Below are 15,355 nucleotides of genomic sequence, written 5' to 3' on the forward strand. Positions count from 1 at the left end.
AATACACACACATACTCATACACGCATAAATTCTCTCACACACATACATTAACGCTTTTAGCAACGCTCACAAAGTACTCCGGGCCATTCAAGGAGGCCGAGGCAGAATCTGTAAGGGAGTTTCCAAGACCAGTATGTGTTGAGATTTATTGCAGACAAATCAGACGTTCTCAAAAACAGATGTGTTGAAATGACACACGATGTGAACTTGTCCCCGACCCCGACTAAACCTAGACAGACCTGTTGGAAAAACCAGCACACGATGTGTTAACAGCGACACAGTTTTAAAGCACAAGGCTGGTGTCATTTTTTATTATCTTTCTCATGGTCAACATTGCCTACGTAAAAGACGAAAACCGACAAGGCATTTCTCCTACTTACATGATCCGTCCAGCCAACACCAGATTATAGCTCACATATCCAGAGTTTTGTTGTCCAAAAGTAATTAAAAACAAGTCACAGAGGTGTACGGTCTGCTTTGGTCAGTATAATTCATCGTTAGCGATGAGCACAGGCGTCGTCATACTTTTTCTGGCACTGCTTCGTGAAGCGAGTCATCCAGAAGACTTCTGGATATGAGTTATGATCTGGTGTTGGCTGGACAGACCGCACCTGTAAGTAGAGGAAATGCACAGTAGGTGTTTTTGTAGGCTATGTTGACAATAAGAAGTTAAAACAGATTGTGTCATTTCTAAACACGTTTGTATGCGTTTAGTTAGAAATAACACTGTTGTTTCAACACATTTATTTTAAGTGAATCAATTCAATGTGTTTTGTAATCGTTGAAATTTTTTCCACTTTGTCCTAAAAATATTCAGATTTCTCATCACAGGGTCCGAAGGAAATAAACCCTGCAGATTAAACCTGCTCCCCAGTCATTTGTATAATATTCAGTTTCCCTTAAAACACCTGACAAACCACATGTACACAAGTCTGTTCCCGCAGCTCTGAACATCGTTCATTTGTGAGCGACACAAACCTCCCCTCTCCCCAGAATACACGTTAAAAAAATTAAGTTCAAACAAACAGAATACACATTATACAACATACAATATTCCTCAAGCTCATGTGGGGTTGTTTTGACGGTCTGACGGTCAAAGGGCACACAGAGTGGTACGCTGCCTTTGGCAAAAAAAAATGACAGTGGCCGAGTGGTCAGAGGGATGGGAAGGAGATAATGGTGGCCGAGTGGTCAGAGGGGTGGGAAGGAGATAATGGTGGCCGAGTGGTCAGAGGGATGGGAAGGAGATAATGGTGGCCGAGTGGTCAGAGGGGTGGGAAGGAGATAATGGTGGCCGAGTGGTCAGAGGGGTGGGAAGGAGATGATGGTGGCTGAGTGGTCAGAGGGGTGGGAAGGAGATAATGGTGGCCGAGTGGTCAGAGGGGTGGGAAGGAGATGATGGTGGCTGAGTGGTCAGAGGGGTGGGAAGGGGGTTTAGGTAGAGGGGAGTGGGTGGAGAACCTCATTCACAAATGGAGGTCACACAGATTAGCCAGCATTTACAAATCATTCCTCTCAAGAGTAAATTATTACTAGTTATTATTACTGTCCGTAGTTTGCATCTGTGTTAAGTCCAAATGGTATCATCACCGTTGTCGTCGTCAACCCTCTTGACACTGGATGAAGCAATCATCTTCCTGGAACATCGACGAAGATGATGACGGGGGGGGGGGGGGGGGGGGAGAAAAAAGCAAAAAAAAAAAACTCCCAGCATGCACTGCTCCGTGTACAACGTGAACACGCTAATTTCCAACTACGGGGGAGGGGGGCCGCCAGGGCCAAACAGAGCGAACACAGTGCACTGGAAGTGGGATTGATTCGGTTTCCTCGTGTCCCCATTTCCTTTATGAGACATATGTACAGTATGAGTTATATGAGCGTAAAAAAAAACGAGCCCATTTAGTGAAAAGCACATAGAAGAATAGCGACTAACCACTGACCTGGGGTCAGGCGGTCTCTTCAATCTCCCTGATAACGGGCAGGTTGATAAGACTAAATGTCAAGGATGTGATCTGGACAAAAGACAAACAAACTAAAACTAAAACAGGAATGGGTAAAAAAAAAAAAAAAAAAAAAAAAAAAAGGAATCTTCGATTAAAAAGAGGAATTGTGTGTCTGATAAAACCTGAAATCCTTAAAAGAAAAAAGAAAGAAAGAAATACCAAAACCACACCCCTGTAGCCTGTGTCCCAGCACCTGTGGTTAGGTAGTTTTTAATAAGTGATGACGATAAGTTGGTGAAAGTGGACAGACCTCGAAGAAGCCGTTGGTTTGTTGAGGTGAGGACAAGCACACCGGGAACACCGTCAACGACAGTCACATAACACACATTCTCCATGGAGGCAGGACCAGTAGGAGGTGATCATATCAGCAGAGAGACCGTCAGAGCACTTTGAAGGAAGCAGGAAGAGCCTAAAGACACAAACGTTGGTCAGATTCAGGATCTCTTTCCACCTTGGTGGTGCGTTCTGTGAAGAACCAGGATTTACCCCTCAACTCCAAACACAAGACGGGACGGGTCTGTTATTCTTTAGTTCAGTCAACAGGCTGAGGTCACTGGGTCAATATTCACCCATCAAGACTGGCTACCCCCCCCCCCCCCCGCCATCCCTCAGGATTTACAAAACTAAACTGACCCTTCATCTGTGTCTTGAGGCAGTTCCTTCCAACCCCAAATCTTCAAATTGACCCATCTCAAACCTCACCCGGTTTTCTTGATCCTCCAATTACAATCACAACTGTATCAAGGATGAAGACAAGAGGGCGGAGCTTGCGATGGGTCAATTAGAGACAGCCTTTTACTTTTTTATTTTTTGGCAACTGCCGATACGTTTTTTTTTATTTTTTTTACAATTTCACTCAATAACATTAACTTACTGTATCTAAATACACAGAAGGGGGGGGGGTTGGAGGAGGGGAGGTCGGACTTCTAAGTACAAATCAGGAATAATACACCTCAAAGTAAACACCCCTATTATTAAAATAACCTTTGTTTATAAAAAAAAAAGAAAAAAAAGAAAAACAGATTACAAAATACAAAATTAAATAAACTTTCGGAGTATAAAGGCACACCTCTTGCACAGTGTATGAAAACACAGTTATCTTAAAGCATGGTGGTAGTAGTAGTAGTAGGGAGCGACTGGGTATACGTAAGAAGACGACACAGACGTTAAGAGTGTAGGTTGAGGACAGAGTGCGTCTGAACAGCCAACACCACAGACTAGATGGGAAGGAAGGAAACTTAGTCCCGCGACATGCATTTTCCCCCCCTCAATTTTCTCTTATTTTTTTTGTTTTTACAGTACATATACATATACATAGTAAGCGTTGTACAAATTCAAGCAGTTTATCGTTCTTCATTTACCAACAACAGTCATTCACTCTCAACTCGAGGGTGCTGCATGTCTATCTATTTTTTTTCTTTTTTTCTTCTTTTAAATACAACTATATTTTCATGACTAAAATGCAATGTAAAAATATAAATGTGAATATAATCTATGATATCTAAAACAAACATACCGCCATGGAAGCTTTCTGCATGGGGTCAGAACAGGGCGAGAAGGATGACGTCACTCGCTTCTTTGTTTTAGTTTCTTTCCTCCCCTCGTCGCTTTACCCATTTAACTGATACACAACATCACACGCACAAACGCTTCTCACTTGGGTACAAGTATATTACGTTTTCCCTTGTTAAGAACAACAACCAACTGGGATCGTATGCATAACATTTGGTTCCTTTCCTACTGTGCAAAATATACAAAAAACAAAACAAAAAAAAAGAAATACGAATTACCACGTCAATTCATAAACCCACCAAATTCCAAAAAACACAGGTAAACCATCTTTCAACAATGTCAACAACATCAAGATCAACAACAAACGAATAACAGACTCGCAGCCAGGTCGGAGAAGAGAGGACAGGGTTGGCGTTCAGACTCGACAACGTTTATATCTTTACATCCTCACCCGCTCCTCCACCTGACTCCCTGACTCCCTCCCTCCCTTCCCTCTTTGAACACTGACACACACACCGTGGCTGGCGTGCGCTGGTACGATGCCGGAGGTAAACCGCCGTCCGCTTGCCTTAGAAATCGCAGGCGTCACTCACACTGGTTGGCTCCTCCCCCTGGTCCCTAAGCCGCCTCCCCGTTAGCACCCTGCTATGGGCGGTTTCACTGGACCTGCGTTGCTAGGGAATGTTTTATTCCCCCGCCAGTAACCGATATTAGCAAGCCAGGAAGTAAACTTTGGGTTTTTAGAAGGTTTATGTTGTCGAGTTGAAACCGTCTATAGTGCCGTACAAAGCCAAAGTACAGAAACAATTTTTGTCGATGATGATTTTTGTCGAGATGGAAGAAAACCCCAAGGCTCTGAAGTCTCTTACTCCCAGTTATCTGCACTTTGTCTCTGCATGGTGGACTCATGACAGGGTTGGGTTGGTGTCGTTAAGCCCTATGTCAAAGCTAGCCCTCTTCCAACTGTCCTGTCAGATATTGCAAATAAACGCGCACCCAATCTCTTCAGAGTTCTTTACAAGTGTTTACAAGCGAAGACGGGGCTAGGCCAGGGGTTCCCAGATGGGGGCTAGGCCAGGGGTTCCCAGACGGGGCTAGGCCAGGGGTTCCCAGATGGGGGCTAGGCCAGGGGTTCCCAGACGGGGCTAGGCCAGGGGTTCCCAGATGGGGGCTAGGCCAGGGGTTGCCAGACTGGGCTAGGCCAGGGGTTCCCAACCTTCTTTGGCAGGTTACTCCACATAAAGGTCAGAAATGGACCCTGGTATTCACGCACATCGTATTAAGTACATTAACATTTTATACTTCAGGGAGACAAATTCAGCTGTTCTCATGAGCTAGTTAACAATAACCGTGTCAAAGGCTAGTAAGGTCCAAGTAACCCAATATAGAAATAGTCTCTTCATTTGAAATCAGAAACTTCCAACACACCCCATTTTTATACCCCCGCCTTGGGAAAGCCTGGTCTAGGCCGAGGACCTGGTATCAGGCCTTTTGGACATTCCACCGCATTCCAATGCTCCAGAACAGTGCTTTTGTTACGGCACATGTAACAGAAAACAAGAGCTCCTATTGTCTAACGAACAAATAATAAAAATAAAAAAAGTGCAAGGTTTTTTTGTTTTTGTTATAAGGTGCTGATGGCAACAGAAAGTCTAACTAACAACGACTAACAACGTTTCAAACTTGACGCCCTATAAGAAGATGACGAGGAGTTAGTGTCATCGACCCACAACAACAACAACAACAACCTGGAGACTTGTGGGTTCCAGAGACCGTTACACTATACAACGATGCCCATCACCTCCTTCTCACTCAGATGGAAGTGAACAGAACCTTTAAACTCGGTTGTAATTCTTTAATCTTCATCTTTGTCTTAACTCTGCGCTCTCTCTCATTACATAGACACGACTACTGTGACACACAAGCGGTATGCGTGGGAAGTAACTGACCTTAGCGTGGGAGAGGGGAGGGTATGGGTGTGCATGTGTATGAGTGAGTGAGTGAGTGAGTGAGTGAGTGAGTGAGTGAGTGAGTGTGGCAGGAATATAACCCAGAAGTCGGATCCTCTTACCTCTATACAGGGAGAAGGCGACTGCGGAAGGGGATCAACCGTTGGGGGGGGGGTAAAGGATAGGTTTATGATTTGTAGGTAGCGTGTATGGTTGAGATTAGGAATATGGTAAAGGATAGGCTTATAATTTGTAGGTAGCGTGTATGGTTGAGATTAGGGTTATGGTAAAGGATAGGTTTATAATTAGTAGGTAGCATGTATGGTTGAGATTAGGGTTATGGTAAAGGATAAGATTATAAAGAACTTTTTAGGAGAAAATTATGACGAATTGCGGCTTTGAAGCTTGGTCAAAAGGTGCCAACCCCCATCAAAAACAAACATACTTCCGGGTAATGGGATCTAGAGACTGCCCTGGCTGTTGGCCTATTGGAAGACTGCTTCCTGCCCCCAGAAGCGAAACGATTGCATTGGACGAGGCTCAATGTAAACTCCCATGTTTACATCCTGCACAACCCTCTTCTACTTCCTGCAAGAGCAACCTCACTTCCTGCTGTAATCCGACCTCTGAACTCCACTCAACCTCTCTCACCAAACTAAAACATCTCCCTGCCCCCATCTCCCCCCTCACCTTAGAAAGGAACGACAAAAACAAACAAAGTAAACGATAACAACAAAACGCAGTACAGGGTGAGGGACGTCATGTTAGAGGCAATTAAAAAAGCCATATTCCCAAAATGAACAATCAATTAAACAAAGAAAATAAACAAATATATATATATATATATATATATATATATATATATATATATATATATATATATATATAAACAAATGTAATGACTTGAACAATTGCTCTGCTTTCTGCACCCTTATGGTCCAAAAGTAACAAAAGATCAAAAAACCAACAGAGGAGAGGTTAAATGTAAACGAATGATGGTTTTTAGCTGCAGAGCGGGGCACTCCAATGACGAGTGGCGAGAGAGAAAGAGAGGGAGGGAGGGAGAGAGAGGAGAAGAGGTGCGGGAGAGAAAGTGATGCAAAGCCCGCTTTCCTCCCTGATGGTTTTCTCTCCTTCATCGCTCTTCTCCTCCTCTTCTCCTCCCTTCCCCAGGTGCCCCTGTGCACCCGCCCCTCCCCTCCTCCGTGACTCCAGGGAGCTATGACAGGATAGTGGTGATGAAATCGTAGAACCTCTTGGAGTACTGCTCCGGGTTCACCGTGGAGATCTCAGCTCCCGCCTGCAGGGGGAGACAAAGACGAGAAGGTCATTCATAAAAAAAAAATTCCTTTCTTTTTTTAAATGGATCATATTTTATTGGAGAGAGTTTTTATTTATGCCTGGTGACAAAATGTTGACACTTTCCAGGGGCAGAGAATTTGGTAATCCAGTATTTTACTAACATGGAACCACTTCCAAAACGGAACTCAACCTGAATCCAGTCATCTTATCGTGTGTTGAGTACTGACTTTTACTCATTTTGTTTTGGAATAATAATTGTTTTTGTATGTTTTTTTTGTGTGGACCCCAGGAAGACTAGCTGGTTGCTATGGCACCAGCTAATGGGGATCTGTAATAAAATCAATTCCAATCAAACTTCCAGAACACAACTCAACCTGAATCCAGTATTTTACTAACATGGAACCGTTTCCAGAACGCAACTCAACCCTGACTACTTGACATTCCGAGTGCCGACTTCAAAGCACTTCGAGGACCTCGTGTGACCCCTGTTCTCCGTACCCCATGTTTGACGGTCTTGGCGGCGTGGGCCGCCTTCTTCTTAGCGTCGTAATGCTGCAGGACGTCTATAACGGCCATGAAGTACACCTCCTTCCTGGGAGCGCCTGGGGGACAAAACAAACACACAGTGGGTTACTCCTCACGTCTGAAGTACACCTCCTTCCTGGGAGCGCCTGGGGGACGAAACAAACACACAGTGGGTTACTCCTCACATCTGAAGTACATCTCCTTCCTGAGAGCGCCTGGGGGACGACACAAACACACAGTGGGTTAATCCTCACGTCTGAAGTACACCTCCTTCCTGGGAGCGCCTGGGGGACGAAACAAACACACAGTGGATTACTCCTCACATCTGAAGTACACCTCCTTCCTGGGAGCGCCTGGGGGACGAAACAAAACTCCTCACATCTGCCTGAACATGAGATACGCACGTAGTAAAAAAGACAAACGCATTGATCCATGTTAGACAAAATGCAGTAAGTAGAAATGTGGCTGTCATGGTAAATGGACTGTATTTATATATCACTTTTATTATTACAACTTATGCCTCACATTCACCCATTCACTCACACATTAAAACACAGATGGCGGAGGTGACCATGCAAGGTGTTTGACACCTTGTCACAAACCATCTGATTACCAGACGACAGCTCTAAATCCTGAGCCATTGTCGCTCCGAGGTCACACTGAACCTCTAACATGCTTGTTGAACTGTTGCTGCAGCCCCAGGTGGAATGTTTTCATATTTCAAAATCCTGCAACACTAATGCAGGATAATTGCAAGGTGTGGTGAACTCCACTGTGATGCAAATTAATAGGTGTAAAGGCACAGGAAAGGGCTAACAGCAAAATGCTACAAAGTAGAGTTTGTTTGTGTGACTTACACCAAACAAATGGAGCAGTCTCACATTTAGCCTCCCAGTGACATCACTGATAGGAGGGTTCTTGCTTGTATTTACAAACACTGTCACAGGAAGAACACGTGCAAATTCTTAAAATGGGTGGTAATCCTCTTCAAGACTACAAGAAACTGTAATGCAGGCTATGTAGAGCTATTTAAGAGGGGGACCGTTGCACAAAAGTGGACTGCATTTTATATATAGCATTTGGACTTCGGGTTCCTGAGAAGCGCTTTATAAATACAATAAATTATTATTATTATTATATATATATTTTTTTTTACAAATTATGCTTCACATTCACACACACATGGCAGAGGCAACCATGCAAGGTGTCAACCTGCTCTTCAGGAGCAGTTAGGCTGCATTCACTTTAGATCCGACAACGCAGGATCTACCACCACCCTCGCTGCAGGGTGGTGTGCTTGTGTGGGTGTGTCACCACTTGAGCCATTCGTGTGACGTCACGCTGTGAGCTTTAACCCCTCCAATCCAGAAGGTAGCGGTAATGCGCCTAAAAGTTCAATAAACTTGTTTCATGTTCTGTCTCATTAAAAACCAGCAATCTGCTAATGCCACTGCTGTCAGCTAACAGTTAGCATCTTTATTGTAGCAGAGCAGCACGGATTAGTCACGACCAAAGTAACGCTAGGTTACCTAATAACGATCAGTTGACAACTAAAACATAATGCATAAACTATTTCTCTGTTGAACTCCTACGGTACTTGTAAAAAATAAAGAAAGGGTCTTGAGGGTGTGTAGTTAGAAGATGCAGAGCGTAGGGGTCTTGAGGGTGTGTAGTTAGAAGATGCAGAGTGTAGGGGTCTTGAGGGTGTGTAGTTAGAAGATGCAGAGTGTAGGGGTCTTGAGGGTGTGTAGTTAGAAGATGCAGAGCGTAGTGGCGGTTAGGTGGTCGAGCGGAGATTGCGTTCGTCACCAGCCCCGGAGCTGTGAGCTTGGTTCGCCTGTTCGAATCCAGCTCACAGCTCCGGGGTTGTCACCAGCTTGGCTGGCCGTCTGCACTGATACAATTGGCTGTATCAGAGGGTGGGAGAAGCTGGCGGGGTGGGTCCGGGTCGTTGTAAACAGCGACTCCTACAGTTCGGTCGGGGCGCCTGCTAAGCGCGGATTGGACGTGAGGGGGATAGTGTGGTCCTCCCACACGCTACGCCCTCTCAATGAGAATCCGCGCTGCCAGGTGAAAAGAAGCGGTGATTGGCTGGACGTGTGTCGGAGGAAGCACGTGGTAGCCTCCACTCTCCCAAATGATCTGACTGTGGGGGGTAAAGCGCAGCGACCAGGAAGGGACTGGGAATTGGCATACGACTAACATTGGGATGGGAGAAAATCGGAGGAAAATGGAGGGGGAAAAAGACCAATAATAAAAAAAAAAAAAAAAAAGAAGATGCAGAGCGTAGGGGTCTTGAGGGTGTGTAGTTAGAAGATGCAGAGCGTAGGGGTCTTGAGGGTGTGTAGTTAGAAGATGCAGAGTGTAGGGGTCTTGAGGGTGTGTAGTTAGAAGATGCAGAGCGTAGGGGTCTTGAGGGTGTGTAGTTAGAAGATGCAGAGCGTAGGGGTCTTGAGGGTGTGTAGTTAGAAGATGCAGAGTGTAGGGGTCTTGAGGGTGTGTAGTTAGAGGATGCAGAGCGTAGGGGTCTTGAGGGTGTGTAGTTAGAGGATGCAGAGTGTAGGGGTCTTGAGGGTGTGTAGTTAGAGGATGTAGAGCGTAGGGGTCTTGAGGGTGTGTAGTTAGAGGATGCAGAGCGTAGGGGTCTTGAGGGTGTGTAGTTAGAGACCATTGACCGGAGGTAGGAGGAAGCAGTCCCTCTCACTGCACGGTATGCCAGGTCAAGAACCTTGAAGAGTATTCGTGCGACAATGGGAAGCCAGTGCAGCTCCCTTCAGATGACCAGACGAGCGCTCAAACCCCCAGAGTTACAAGCTCCTACGGCAACAAGTGAAGCTTATACAGAGAGCAGAGAGTTAGTGTGTGACTCGTGCCGCTTCGCTACTCACTGTCGTTGCTTTTGATGGCGTAGACATCGATGGTGGGGTCGAACTCTCCGGGCGACAGTGGCTTGTTGCTGTCCAGGGTGTTACTGGGGCTGTCGGGTGGGGTCCCGATGCCTCCGCCGTCACTCTCGCCATCATCCTCGCCCTCGTTGTCCTCGCTCTCCACCTCCTCCTGCTCCGCCCGCTCCACGTCGTGGATCCCCACCAGCAGGCTGTAATCCATCAGCTTCAGCTGGGCCAAGAACTACAGGGAGGAGGGGAAGGAGGAGAGAGGGAGGAGGGGAGAGGGAGGAGAGGAAGGAGGAGAGAGGAAGGAGGGGGGAGGAAGGAGGAGAGGAAGGAGGGCAGAGGGTGGAGAGGAAGGAGGGGAGAGGGAGGAGAGCGGAAGGAGAGGAAGGAGGAGAGGAAGGAGGAGGGGAGAGGGAGGAGAGGAAGGAGGGGAGGAGAGGAAGGAGGAGGGGAAGGAGAGGAGAGGGAGAAGAGGAAGGAGGAAAGGAAGGAGGGGAGAGGGAGGAGAGGAAGGAGGGGAGAAGAGGAAGGAGGGGAGAGGGAGGAGAGGAAGGAGGGGATAGGGAGGAGAGGAAGGAGGGAAAAGGGAGGAGAGGAAGAAGGGGAGAGGGAGGAGAGGAAGAAGGGGAGAGGGAGGAGAGGAAGGAGGGCAGAGGGTGGAGAGGAAGGATGGGAGAGGGAGGAGAGCGGGAGGAGAGGAAGGAGGAGAGGAAGGAGGAGGGGAGAGGGAGGAGAGGAAGGAGGGGAGGAGAGGAAGGAGGAGGGGAAGGAGAGGAGAGGGAGAAGAGGAAGGAGGAAAGGAAGGAGGGGAGAGGGAGGAGAGGAAGGAGGGGAGAAGAGGAAGGAGGGGAGAGGGAGGAGAGGAAGGAGGGGATAGGGAGGAGAGGAAGGAGGGGAGAGGGAGAAAAGAAAGGAGGGGGGAGGAGAGGAAGGAGGGAAAAGGGAGGAGAGGAAGGAGGGAAAAGGGAGGAGAGGAAGAAGGGGAGAGGGAGAAGAGAAATGAGGGGAGGGGGGAGGAGAGGAAGGAGGGAAAAGGGAGGAGAGGAAGACGGGGAGAGGGAGGAGAGGAAAAAGGGGAGAGGGAGGAGAGGAAGGAGGGGAGAGGGAGAAGAGAAAGGAGAGGAGAGGAGAGAGGGAGGAGCGAAAAGAGGGGAGGAAGAGGGAGGGAGATGGTGGATTGGTACAGGGAGGAGGAGAGGGTGAACAGAGACATGGAGGAAACAGTTTGGAGGAAGAGGAGGCAGTGGTACAAGAAAAAGAGAGGTTTAGCCACTGCTACCAGATCCTATACTATTACAGAGTTAAAGGCTGTAGCATTGAACACTAATCAACCCCCTTATTAGGAAACAACTCCTAGTCTTACTTGTTTGTTTTGTTTCTTCAAGGGCTCGTGGAAATAGATTACAACGTTTCAATAGGCCTAATCACTACAGAGTAAATCAAGTTAAAAGAAAGTCAATTTGTCTTGAGAAATATCGACAAACAATTCAACACATGACCTCTGCCAGTGGGTCTTGGACTTCCTGACGGGCAGACCCCAGGTGGTGAGAGCAGGCAACTGCACATCCTCATCCATCAATCTCAACATAGGGGCCCCCCAGGGCTGTGTTCTGAGTCCCCTCCTCTACTCCCTGTACACACATGACTGTGTGGCACAGCGGAACAACAACACAATCATCAAATTTGCTGACGACACAGTAGTGGTGGGCCTGATCTCTGCAAACGACCTACCTGGAAGAGGTAAAGGTTCTAGCGGGATGGTGTCAAGAGAACAGCCTCTCCCTGAATGTCAGCAAAACAAAAGAGATGATTGTGGACTTTAGGAGGTCGGGGGTCAGGGACTACAGCCCCCTCAGCATCGACGGGGCACCAGTTGAGAGAGTGAACAGTTTTAAGTACCTCGGAGTCCACATATCCGAGGACTCGACATGGACCACACACATTGACAGTGTTATCAAGAAGGCACGACAACGCCTCTACTTCCTTAGGTGCCTAAGGAAGTTCCAAGTGAGTCAGAAGATCCTCAAGAACTTCTACTCATGCACAATAGAGAGCATCCTGACTGGCAATATCACCGCCTGGTTTGGGAATAGCACTGCACAAGACCGTAGCAGACTACAGAGAGTGGCCCGTTCAGCCGAACGCACAATTGGAGGGGGGCTTCCCACTCTCCAAGACATTTACAACAAGCGCTGCATGGGTAAGGCTAAGAGAATAATCAAAGACCCCAGCCACCCAAACAACTGCCTCTTTGAACTGCTGCGGTCAGGCAAGCGATACCAGAGTCTCATGGCAAGCACAGAGAGACTCAGAAGGAACTTCTATCCCCAGGCCATCAGGATGCTCAATGAACAATAACAAACCATCAAATACACCCACAGCACACACATCCACATGCACACACTCACTTTAAATAAACAACACACTGTAGCACCCACTTTAGACACCAACACACTTTATATTTATTGGTAAGGAGATTTGCACATCAATCTCATACCTCATTGCACCTCACCACCACAAGCTAAGCTATACCTCACCATTTCTACACTGTACTGTATACTGTAGGGCTGACCCCTATTAGTCGATTAGTCGACTAATCGGTCAAAAGGAGCCGTAGTCGACTAACCAACCTCTTAGTCGAATAGTAAAAAAAAAAAAAAAAAAAAATTATAATATATATAATATATTTTTGTATCATTCTTTCCAAAACAAAAGAGGCCTAGAAGCGTGGCTAACACTAATGGCACGCATACCAGAGGCTAACTGCCTACGAAAACAGGCACAGAGGCACTGAAAGAGGATTTCACCCATCTAATGAACACACTAGACTAGACAAATATCAAGATGTATCCATCAGTGGACCAATTGCATGCTTTTGCAGAGGACAAGATGCCTTCAGTCGACTCCTTCAGACATTAAGCACCCCACAGCCCAAATGGAATGATTTTTTTTTTTTTTTTAATATTATACTTTATTATTATTTCTTTTTTTAGTCGACCAATAGTCGACTAACGGCAAATTTTAGCCAATCATAGTCGACCATCCAAATACTTAGTCGGGGACAGTCCCCGTCACACTCCCATCACCTCCCCGTCACACTCCCCGTCACCTCCCCGTCACACTCCCCGTCACCTCCCCGTCACACTCCCGTCACACTCTCGTCACCTCCCCATCACCTCCCCGTCACACTCCCATCACCTCCCCGTCAGGCGTCACACTCCCATCACCTCCCCGTCACACTCCCGTCACCTCCACATACCTCCACGTCTTTCCTCAGCTTCTCCAGGAACAGCTTCTTGTTCTCGTCGTCGATGCAGATCTTCTGGCCGTCGTTGATGAAGTCGTTGTCCTTGTAGGTGGGCAGCTCCTTGGCCTGCTCAGTGGTGCAGACAGTGGGGCGGAGCCATACCAGAACATAACAATCAGAGCTGGAACAATGGCATGTTGGCCTGGTAGATAACAGACCTGGGCGACTGGACCTTCTGCCGTTTATGTCAGAAGCTTGGTGCTTCTATACAAAATCACGCAGGGAAATAATATGCTGCAGATCAATGTGTACGAGTTAAGCTCGCTAGATTTTGTTTCCCCCATTCAAAAAATTTACAATATATTAAGTATATTGCTGCCCAGGTCTGCTACCAATACCATACAGATGTCTTTTCTTCAGCCACTGTCAGAACCAACGAGTGTTTCAGGACGAATAATAATCACAAATTCAGTCGGATAACTGATAAAATATGAAATTTGAGAATTTTTATTCAGTGAGGCAGTTCACTGGTGTTAACCTATGCTAATAGAGGTCTTGGGAAGTCCTCGACTAAAGAAACTCTAAGTCGACTAATAGTCATAGCACTTTGTCGACTAATGGATTAGCCATAGTTGATTTAATTGACAGATTTGTCAAATTGTGTCTCCCACATACGATCATCTAGAGGGAGCTCTTTAAATCTAGTGCTTACAGTTACTTACAATCTCTCAGGAAATAATATGGGAAACGATTTCATAAAACGACTGACCAATCTGACCGATTAATTGTCTAAAGAGAGGGGAACCCTAAGAGATCTCCAACAACCAATATTCAAATTTAATCTTCCAAATCGTCCATAACAATGACTTTTCATAGTTATCCAGGTAATAACTTGTGATCTTTCATGTTGTCAACACCCCCTTAGGTCACTGTAGAGATTCAAGCCTGCGGTTGGTTTGACATGTCTGTCTCTGCTTCAGCCAATCTCCCGATACAACACGAAAAGGAGTTGGCTGTAAAAGACCGTCCCTGGGGACCGTCCCGAGACTGACCTCTTTTTAGGCTAAAGAATAGAAATTACTGTAGGATGAAAACCCCATTTTCACACGCATGCGGCATGCACAGGGTTAATGTATGATCCACATGTGTTTTTTCCCCATTTCTCTCTCTTCTCAACATTCAAGTCTTTTCCTCATTCCTTCTTCAATGGAAACTTTACACTTTTTTCAGTATGATTGATTGATTGATTGATTGATTGATTGATTGATTGAGGGTTATGCCAAATTTAGACCAATAATTACAGATCGGGGGAAGATTCAATTACTTAAACTCAACCGCTGCTGCCCGTAAGCGCTCTGCTCTGAGAAGTTAGACTGATGTAATTGAATCTCGTTTCTTGATCCTCCAATCACAGCTGTTGCTCGACTCTGGCAAACTTTGCGATTGGGTCATTAAAACGAAGTAGGCTATTCATTCCCTGTCCTGGTTCCACGGTGGTGGAACTAACTTCCCACCACAGCCGGGTCTCGTCTGCCTGTCTATGTTTGACAAGAGCAGCAGGTATTGGCGGCTCTCTGTGCTTTGTGGTGTGAGTTCAGCGTTATTGTTGCACACAGTGCAGGCAGGGGTCCAAAAAGGTATTTTTCGTTCCAGAGAAGAAAAAGAAAGAGAAAAAAAGAACCTGGTGGATCTGTAGGTTTATTCTGATGATGAGGACGACATCGTCAAAATGACTAGGGTTCCCAAAACCATTGTGGACTAGGGTTCCCAAAACCATTGTTGACTAGGGTTCCCAAAACCATCGTTGACTAGGGTTCCCAAAACCATCATGGACTAGGGTTCCCAAAACCATCGTGGACTAGGGTTCCAAAAACCATCATGGACTAGGGTTCCCAAAACCATCCGGAACTAAGGTTCCCAAA

The 15,355-nt window shown here is 46.4% G+C and overlaps 1 protein-coding gene across 1 annotated transcript in view; it reads right to left on the bottom strand.

Annotated features, from left to right (window-relative positions):
• Positions 1 to 6,647: 6,647 nt before the first annotated feature.
• Positions 6,648 to 15,355, bottom strand: part of pip4k2aa (phosphatidylinositol-5-phosphate 4-kinase, type II, alpha a) — a 128,267-nt gene continuing 119,559 nt past the window's right edge. The window contains exons 7-10 of the mRNA XM_084326052.1: positions 13,446 to 13,559; positions 10,181 to 10,421; positions 7,266 to 7,369; positions 6,648 to 6,765 (exon numbers count right to left, since the gene is read on the bottom strand). Coding sequence (XP_084182178.1) covers positions 6,685 to 6,765; positions 7,266 to 7,369; positions 10,181 to 10,421; positions 13,446 to 13,559 — 540 coding nt within the window. The 3' untranslated portion in view covers positions 6,648 to 6,684. The remainder of the gene's footprint in view (positions 6,766 to 7,265; positions 7,370 to 10,180; positions 10,422 to 13,445; positions 13,560 to 15,355) is intronic.

The sequence above is a fragment of the Notolepis coatsorum genome, assembly GCF_963971535.1.
Source record: "Notolepis coatsorum genome assembly, chromosome: 12".
Classification (NCBI taxonomy): Eukaryota; Metazoa; Chordata; class Actinopteri; order Aulopiformes; family Paralepididae; genus Notolepis; species Notolepis coatsorum.